General features: G+C 51.6%; 1 protein-coding gene across 1 annotated transcript in view; it reads right to left on the bottom strand.

The window, feature by feature from the left end:
* The window catches only part of ANKS3 (ankyrin repeat and sterile alpha motif domain containing 3), a 40,804-nt gene extending 31,887 nt beyond the window's left edge, over positions 1-8,917 (bottom strand). Inside the window, exon 1 of the mRNA XM_061576940.1 lies at positions 8,893-8,917. Within this exon, the coding sequence (XP_061432924.1) occupies positions 8,893-8,917 (25 nt within the window). The remainder of the gene's footprint in view (positions 1-8,892) is intronic.
* Positions 8,918-10,084: the final 1,167 nt, after the last annotated feature.

Below are 10,084 nucleotides of genomic sequence, written 5' to 3'. Positions count from 1 at the left end.
GAGACCCATAGAGATACACAGAGACCCATAGAACTACACAGAGACCCGTAGAGTTACACAGAGACCCGTAGAGTTACACAGAGACCCATAGAGTCACACAGAGACCCATAGAGATACACAGAGACCCATAGAACTACACAGAGACCCGTAGAGTTACACAGAGACCCGTAGAGTTACACAGAGACCCATAGAGTTACACAGAGACCCGTAGAGTTACACAGAGACCCGTAGAGTTACACAGAGACCCATAGAGTTACACAGAGACCCGTAGAGTTACACAGAGACCCATAGAGTTACACAGAGACACGTGGAGTTACACAGAGACCCATAGAGTTACACAGAGACCCATAGAGTTACACAGAGACCCATAGAGTTACACAGAGACCCATAGAGTCACACAGAGACCCGTAGAGTTACATAGAGACCCGTAGAGTTACACAGAGACCCGTAGAGTTACACAGAGACCCGTAGAGTTACACAGAGACCCGTAGAGTTACACAGAGACCCGTAGAGTTACACAGAGACCCGTAGAGTTACACAGAGACCCGTAGAGTTACACAGAGACCCGTAGAGTTACACAGAGACCCGTAGAGTTACACAGAGACCCATAGAGTCACACAGAGACCCATAGAGTTACACAGAGACACGTGGAGTTACACAGAGACCCATAGAGTTACACAGAGACCCATAGAGTTACACAGAGACCCATAGAGTTACACAGAGACCCATAGAGTCACACAGAGACCCGTAGAGTTACATAGAGACCCGTAGAGTTACACAGAGACCCGTAGAGTTACACAGAGACCCGTAGAGTTACACAGAGACCCGTAGAGTTACACAGAGACCCGTAGAGTTACACAGAGACCCGTAGAGTTACACAGAGACCCGTAGAGTTACACAGAGACCCGTAGAGTTACACAGAGACCCGTAGAGTTACACAGAGACCCATAGAGATACACAGAGACCCATAGAGTTACACAGAGACCCGTAGAGTTACACAGAGACCCATAGAGTTACACAGAGACCCATAGAGTTACACAGAGACCCATAGAGTTACACAGAGACCCATAGAGTCACACAGAGACCCGTAGAGTTACACAGAGACCCGTAGAGTTACACAGAGACCCGTAGAGTTACACAGAGACCCGTAGAGTTACACAGAGACCCGTAGAGTTACACAGAGACCCGTAGAGTTACACAGAGACCCGTAGAGTTACACAGAGACCCGTAGAGTTACACAGAGACCCATAGAGTCACATAGAGACCCATAGAGTTACACAGAGACCCATAGAGTTACACAGAGACCCGTAGAGTTACACAGAGACCCATAGAGTCACACAGAGACCCATAGAGTCGCACAGAGACCCATAGAGTTACACAGAGACCCATAGAGTTACACAGAGACCCGTAGAGTTACACAGAGACCCATAGAACTACACAGAGACCCGTAGAGTTACACAGAGACCCATAGAGTTACACAGAGACCCGTAGAGTTACACAGAGACCCATAGAGACACACATAGACCCATAGAGTTACACAGAGACCCATAGAGTTACACAGAGACCCATAGAGTTACACAGAGACCCGTAGAGTTACACAGAGACCCATAGAACTACACAGAGACCCGTAGAGTTACACAGAGACCCATAGAACTACACAGAGACCCATAGAGTTACACAGAGACCCGTGGAGTTACACAGAGACCCATAGAGTTACACAGAGACCCGTAGAGTTACACAGAGACCCATAGAGTTACACAGAGACCCATAGAGTTACAGAGACCCATAGAGTTACACAGAGACCCATAGAGTTACACAGAGACCCATAGAGTTACACATAGGGACCCGTAGAGTTACATAGAGACCCGTAGAGTTACACAGAGACCCATAGAGTTACATAGAGACCCATAGAGTTACACAGAGACCCGTAGAGTCGCACAGAGACCCATCGAGTTACACAGAGACCCATAGAGTCACACAGAGACCCATAGAGTCACACAGAGACCCATAGAGTCGCACAGAGACCCATAGAGTCACACAGAGACCCATAGAGTTACACAGAGACCCGTGGAGTTACACAGAGACCCGTAGAACTACACAGAGACCCGTAGAACTACACAGACACCCCGACAGTAACCTTATCTGTCGTAGTTGGCACCGTTTCCTTCCGTGGACATCTCGCTCTGGGTAGCCGAATCGACAGAGACGCCGCGAGATTTCATAACGAAAGGCAGAAGAGGAAATGAACGGGCTTCGTGTTTCCTTCTTCATTGCCGGGTTTTCAGAATCGCCGATTAGATTTTGTTTTCTCTTCGGGGGAATTCAACGCTGCCGGCGGGGTGGGGGGGGGGGGGAGTTGGGGGGGGGGGCACGGACGAATAGATTGGCGGTCTAATAACCGCGGAAAATAACGCCGATGGTCCTCGGTCGCCCGCTCTCACGTGGCACCCCCGTTTGGGAAGGACTCCTCGCGCGCTTTGTACTTGGACCTCTCGGTTGACGTGCACGGCAAGAGAGTCGGATCGTCGCAGCGACGTGCACCGCAACAACGCTCCGCACGGCACTGACCACCGTGACCTGGCACCGTGACCTGGCACCGTGACCTGACACCGTGACCTGACACCGTGACCTGACACCGTGACCTGGCCCCGTGACCTGACACCGCGACCTGACACCGTGACCTGACACCGTGACCTGACACCGCGACCTGACACCGCGACCTGACACCGTGACCTGACACCGTGACCTGACACCATGACCTGACACCGTGACCTGACACCGCGACCTGACGTCGTGACCTGACGTCGTGACCTGACACCGTGACCTGACAGTGACCTGACACCGCGACCTGACACCGCGACCTGACACCGCGACCTGACACCGCGACCTGGCACCGCGACCTGACGCCGCGACCTGACGCCGTGACCTGACACCGTGACCTGACACCGTGACCTGACACCGTGACCTGGCCCCGTGACCTGACACCGTGACCTGACACCGTGACCTGACACCGTGACCTGACACCGCGACCTGACACCGTGACCTGACACCGTGACCTGACACCGTGACCTGACACCGTGACCTGACACCGTGACCTGACACCGCGACCTGACGTCGTGACCTGACGTGGTGACCTGACACCGTGACCTGACACCGTGACCTGACACAGTGACCTGACGCCGCGACCTGACACCGTGACCTGAAACCGTGACCTGACACCGCGACCTGACACCGCGACCTGACACCGCGACCTGACACCGTGACCTGACACCGTGACCTGACGCCGTGACCTGACACCGTGACCTGACATCGTGACCTGGCGCCGTGACCTGGCGCCGTGACCTGACCCCGCGACCTGACACCGTGACCTGACCCCGCGACCTGACCCCGCGACCTGACATCGTGACCTGGCGCCGTGACCTGGCGCCGTGACCTGGCGCCGTGACCTGGCGCCGTGACCTGGCGCCGTGACCTGGCGCCGTGACCTGACGCCGTGACCTGACCCCGCGACCTGACCCCGCGACCTGACCCCGCGACCTGACCCCGCGACCTGACCCCGCGACCTGACCCCGCGACCTGACGCCGCGACCTGGCGCCGCGACCTGGCGCCGCGACCTGGCGCCGCGACCTGGCGCCGCGACCTGACGCCGCGACCTGACGCCGCGACCTGACGCCGCGACCTGACGCCGCGACCTGACGCCGCGACCTGACGCCGCGACCTGACGCCGTGACCTGACGCCGCGACCTGACCCCGCGACCTGACCCCGCGACCTGACCCCGCGACCTGGCGCCGCGACCTGACACCGCGACCTGACACCGTGACCCCCGCGGGCGTCGCCGGCAACCAGCGCGGCACGGTGAGGAACACGGGCGGCCGCGAATTACAGACCGGGGAGGGAGTGGGGGGCGAGAGGGGAGAGTCCCTGGCAATGGTAGCGGGGGGGGGGGGCCCCTATGGATACGTGCGAGAAAAATCGAGGATACGATCCCTGCGAGGTGTGAGAGTGAAATCGCGCAACCTCCTCAAATCCACCGTTTGCCGTTGTTTTTTTTCCTCGTGGGGAAATTGCCGTGGACGCAACACGATGGGTTTCTTTTTGAGATGCGCGCTTTTCCAGGAAGGCATCTTATCATCGCGTGTGTCCAGGAGTTCCTCGGGGAGCGCTACGCTGCGCTACGAACCCTGGCGGCCCGGGTTCGATTCCCGCTCACGGCCACCACCACCCAGTGACGATGATCTGAACCGGTCCTGGGCCTCCCCTAGGTCGTCTCGGCCTCAAATGAGTACCCGGTGCGGTGCGTGTGTGGTAAACATCGCTACTGGGGAGACAAAGGCGGAGTGGTGCTGGCCACTCACCCCCCCCCCCCTCTAGTGCCGTGCCAGTCTTCATAGGTGCTCACTAACAGCACTTGCCCCAAGCTTCTGTTACAGGCTATACGGGGGATCTATGTCTTTGTTTTGGAATAGCGGTGGTGTCGCGCTTCGCGCTGCGCTACGAACCCTGGCGGCCGGGGTTCGATTCCCGCTCACTGCCACCATCACCCAGTGACGATTATCTGAACCGGTCCTGGGCCTCCCGTAGGTCGTCTCGGCCTCAAATGAGTACCTGGTGCGGTGTGTAAACATCGCCACTAGGGAGACAAAGGCGGCCGGGCGTGGTGTTGTCCACCCACCATCTCGTGTCCCTTCATAGGTACTCGCTGAACAGCGCTTGCCCCAACAGTCTGCTAAGGATATACGGGGGATCTTTGTCTTTTTTTGTAATAATAATAATCTGCGGTAGAATCTCGATATTTATCCGCGTGTGGTTTGTCTTATGTGCGGATTAACTGCGCACCTGAGATGTTTTTTTAATTGATTATAACTCCCGAATTTTCCCTGAAGCCCACAGTAACAATCTGGCTGTCGCCTGATGAAGCTAGTTGTAATTGTTGTCTAACTCAGATTGTAAATGTTGTGGCATTGCTCTCCAAAACACAACCGGTGTGCTGAACTAGTATACGACACTATACACGACGCTATAATTGTAATTGTTGTGGTTTTACTCTCCAACGCAACCGGTGTTGCTGTACTAGTAACGAATTGGCACATTCTGTTTACGTGACAAACCTTTCTAATTTGCTGTGTCGGGTGGTGGCGGGTTTAATGACATTTTTATATATTTACGTGATCTAACCCAAAAAACCTGTATTATCGCTAAATAATTATTATTCTTGGAAATGTTTATTACGAGTCAGTGCTTCAACCGATCAAATAGCCTTGCAGCCGGATAATCCAAGAGTCCATGCGATCGCCTCTACAGTACAGTAGTTGCAATAGCTTTACACAACGGTGGGTGGCGGAGTTTGATTGACGTTGATTGGCTGTGGCTCTGGTGTCATCCGTTCAGTGGGCCGCAGTCTTCTGCTGGGCGGGAGCCAGGGAAGTGTTACCATCGCCGAGGACGCGCATCGATCGGTCGGTCCATCATTAGCGCTCGTTCTATATCGAAAGAGTAGCAATCGAAATCGTCAGTTGTGCTTTACTTTATTATGTTATTTTTTTATCTACAAAGCTGTGCGATCAGAACATTATATTATTTACGTCATGGGACCTCCTTTGCCAGTAAAAAAATATGATGATAGGTTAAATTTCGATTTAAAGCTTTCGTGACTGCACGGATTCATCTTCTTGGTTCTTTCGGTAAAGTCACGTAGAAGGGAAATAATAAAATAATACAAATAAAACAATAAAATAATTATCACGACGTTTCGGCCACAACGCAAGCAGCCGTCCTCAGGTTCTTCACCTGAAGACGGCTGCTTGCGTCGTGGCCGAAACGTCGCGAGAATTATTTTATTATGTTTTATTTTTATTATTTTATTATTTCCCTTCTATTTTTATTATTTTATTATTTCCCTTCTACGTGACTTTACCGAAAGAACCAAGAAGATGACTCCCTGCAGTCACGAAAGAAGCTTTAAATCGAAACAAAACAGGTGTTAAGGTGTTGCCAGAAAAAATGGGGAAATACCTATCATCATATTTTGGTACTGGCAAAGGAGGAGGTCCCAAGATGTAAATAGCATCTGACAGCACCACCATGAGGTGACTACCACCGCCTTTGTTCGACGGTTGCTGCTGCTGCGAGAATGAGAGGAGTCGGCATGGCGATGGTTTATAGCTTCCTTGACGAGCTCGGCAGCGAGGTGTCGCGTGGTGGTTCCATTTTGTGGCGAGCGTTCTGTGTGTGGCGGGCGCCACCCATATACAAGATTCTTGTCTTGGACTAACTCACGGCCGACGCGGAGGGTGGGGGAGGGGTGCGTGACGTCAGCAGGCACACTGCGTGACGTCAGCAGGCACACTGCGTGACGTCAGCAGGCATACTGCGTGACGTCAGCAGGCATACTGCGTGACGTCAGCAGGCACACTGCGTGACGTCAGCAGGCACACTGCGTGACGTCACCAGGCACACTGCGTGACGCTGCTGCGTGCTGGTGACATCACAGATGTGACGTCACCCACCGCTCACTTGCCGTGCAAAATATATCCATTATTGAGCCCCCCACCCCCCCCCCCCAAATAAAAAAGTCTATTTTTATACTTTTTGCATTGTGTGCAGTCTGGAAGCTACCCACATGCCAAGTTTGTTGCATGTTGGGAAGTATGCTAAACATTTCGAACAGACACACACATTCACAAATCCCCTTTTTTTTACACTCTTTTTTATTCACTCACTGTTGTTTTTGTTTCCTTAAATCTTGTAACTACATTTTTACCCACTTCCCAATGTGGTATATACTGCAAACTTGGTATACTTATATCATACTGATGACAATACTATGAAATAAAAACATCTCTATTGGTCTCTGTGTAACTCTATGGGTCTCTATGTAACTCTATGGCTCTCTGTGTAACTCTATGGCTCTCTGTGTAACTCTATGGCTCTCTGTGTAACTCTATGGGTCTCTGTGTAACTCTATGGGTCTCTGTGTAACTCTATGGGTCTCTGTGTAACTCTATGGGTCCCTATGTAACTCTATGGGTCTCTGTGTAACTCTATGGGTCTCTGTGTAACTCTATGGGTCTCTGTGTAACTCTATGGGTCTCTGTGTAACTCTATGGGTCTCTATGTAACTCTATGGGTCTCTGTGTAACTCTATGGCTCTCTGTGTAACTCTATGGGTCTCTGTGTAACTCTATGGGTCTCTATGTAACTCTCTATGTGACTCTATGGGTCTCTGTGTAACTCTATGGGTCTCTGTGTAACTCTATGGGTCTCTGTGTAACTCTATGGGTCTCTGTGTAACTCTATGGGTCTCTGTGTAACTCTATGGGTCTCTATGGGTCTCTATGGGTCTCTGTGTAACGCTATGGCTCTCTGTGTTTGCAGTGCTACGCTCAGTGATTGAACTTTGCCCTCCGCGCTCCAACCGGGCTTGCTTCACAGCCCTTAAAATCATATTGCCCCATAAACGACGTTGGTTCTGCTCCTACTACCCCCTACTGCGCATTCACAACACCCTAATGGGTCCACCCTGTACCACATCCCAGCGGTCCCCAACGTTTTCGGCACCAGGGACCGGTTTCGTGGAAGACAATTTTTTCACGGACCGGGGGGTGGGGGGGTCATCATTTGGTCTTTCCCCCTTTTCAAAGAAGCTCTCCAGCCACGTTTGTGTTTGACTCATTGTGGCTACTCGGGGTTAGAGCTTGTGGGCTCACCAACACTGTGACTGCTGAGACACGTGTGCGGTGCGGGAGAGAGGCGTGGATGGAAGTGGTCAATAACACTGGTCAACAAAAAGCTGGGAGTAGCCGGAGAGAACGACGCATCGTGTGAGTGGCGAGGGAGGAGGGGGAAACGCTCGATCCCCGTACGGATTGGGGATCATGCAACTTGCTGAACTGCCTTCATCTCACCTGGCTACGAGCCGGATGAGATGGTGACCTCGGGCCCGTGATCTTCACTCATTTCACGTTTCGCCGATTACACTGGTCAACAAAAAAAAACATTATTCTGGCCTGGACTTTTGCAGCTGTTCTAGACTAATTTCAGAGTGCTGATTCCAAATCTGATCTCAGATTTGCTCTGTCACATCTCATTTTATGCTATCGGCATACCCCATTTTCATTGATTTTACCCGAAATTAACTCTGTCACTCATGATTGCAAGTTGTTGCGAGTCAGTGACTGCTTTAGTGTTAAAATATGGTGCTGTTTCGATTTAAAGCTTTCGTGACTGCAGGGATTCATCTTCTTGGTTCTTTCGGTAAAGTCACGTAGAAGGGAAGTAATAAAATAATAAAAATAAAACATAATAAAATAATTCTCACGACGTTTCGGCCACAACGCAAGCAGCCGTCCTCAGGTGAAAACCAGGTCTGTCGGGGAGACAGCGTCTGAATGATTCAGCTGTTCTCCCCGACAGACCTGGTTTTCACCTGAGGACGGCTGCTTGCGTTGTGGCTGAAACGTCGTGATAATTATTTTATTATGTTTTATTTTTATTATTTTATTACTTCCCTTCTACGTGACTTTACCGAAAGAACCAAGAAGATATGGTGCTGTATTTTTAGGTTAGTGTGTTTATAATATCATGTAATGTAGATATCCACATTTATTTAATATTCTTCTTCCACAGTTTTTATTGAAAATGCAATATTTGATATCTCAAAAACCTAATGTGATGGACAAAAACTTATGCCAGATTTGGAATCGGCACCCCAAAATTACCTTAAAACCGTTGGAATACCTGATGCCAGAACAAGTGTGTTGACCAGTGTTATAAAACAATGGGGGCTGGCAACACGTGTGGACTCACCGCTCACCACTATGCGGTGTGTAGAGTGTGTACACACATGCGGACTCACCGCTCTCTCCTGCTGCTGTGCGGACCGGTTCCTAACAGGCCACGGACCGGTAGCGGTCCATGGCCCGGGGGTTGGGGACCCCTGCCCTATCCGATCCTATATCCTCTGCTGCTGATGATGATGATGATGTTGTTGATGATGTTGTTGCTGATGATGATGATGATGCTGCTGATGCTGCTGATGATACTGCTGCTGATGCTGCTGATGCTGGTGATGATGCTGCTGATATGACTGCTGATGTTGTTGCTGCTGCTGATACTACTGCTGCTGATGATAATGATGCTGCTGATACTGCTGATGCCGCTGATGATAATGATGCTGCTGATACTGCTGATGCCGCTGATGCCGCTGATGATGCTGCTGCTGCTGTTGCTGTTGATGATGCTGCTGATTATACTGCTGCTGATACTGGTGATTATGCTGCTGATGATGTTGCTGCTGCTGCTGCTGCTGATGATGATGATGATAATGCTACTGATACTGATGATGCTGCTGCTGATGATGCTGCTGATACTGATACTGATGATGCTGTTGATGACTGACACGGATGCTCGTCTGTTGTCCCACCCTACCAGGTGACGCGCACACGCGCGCACACACACGAGAGCACGTGCGTGGTGCCAGTGGGGACGTAGCCGGCCACCGCCACCTCCTCCTCCTGCTGCTCCTCCTGCTGCTGCTGCTGCCAGAGCGAGCGCCATGGGGAAGGAGACGAGGAGAGACAACGGGAGGCCGACGAGCAGCAGCAACGACGGCGACGATGAGGTGAGCCGGAGAGACGGGGAGGGGGGGGGGGGACGTGGGGGGGGGCTTCCTCTCTCCATGACACCGGCGACCTACGACCCCTGCAATGGACAAGGGGTCACCACCACTTTGGGGCACCGCGGTGGCTATGAGATGTTAACGACCTCGCCTGGTACACAGGAGGTCGTGGGTTCGATCCCGACCCTGATGATGTATGCTGCTGTATATTTGGAGTTTGCGTGTCTCTCTCTCATCATCATCAGGGTGGCTAGGAGATGTTTTTGGGGGGGTTAGATCGCGTGAATATAAATGTGTCGTTACACCCGTAGATGCCACCGTTTCTTCACGTTCTGCAGATGTAGATGCCACTGAATCAGAATCAGAAACGGTTTTAATCGCCATGTAAGTTTGCACAGACAAGGAATTCACTTTGGCGGGACGGTGCCTACATTGAACAAGTAGGAATCTTTACTTATATAAAAGG

This window comes from Lethenteron reissneri, chromosome 62, assembly GCF_015708825.2.
Source record: "Lethenteron reissneri isolate LAM-NWPU_2019-01 chromosome 62, ASM1570882v1, whole genome shotgun sequence".
In the NCBI taxonomy this organism is placed as follows: domain Eukaryota; kingdom Metazoa; phylum Chordata; class Hyperoartia; order Petromyzontiformes; family Petromyzontidae; genus Lethenteron; species Lethenteron reissneri.
This window is presented reverse-complemented; position numbering and strand designations above follow the sequence as displayed.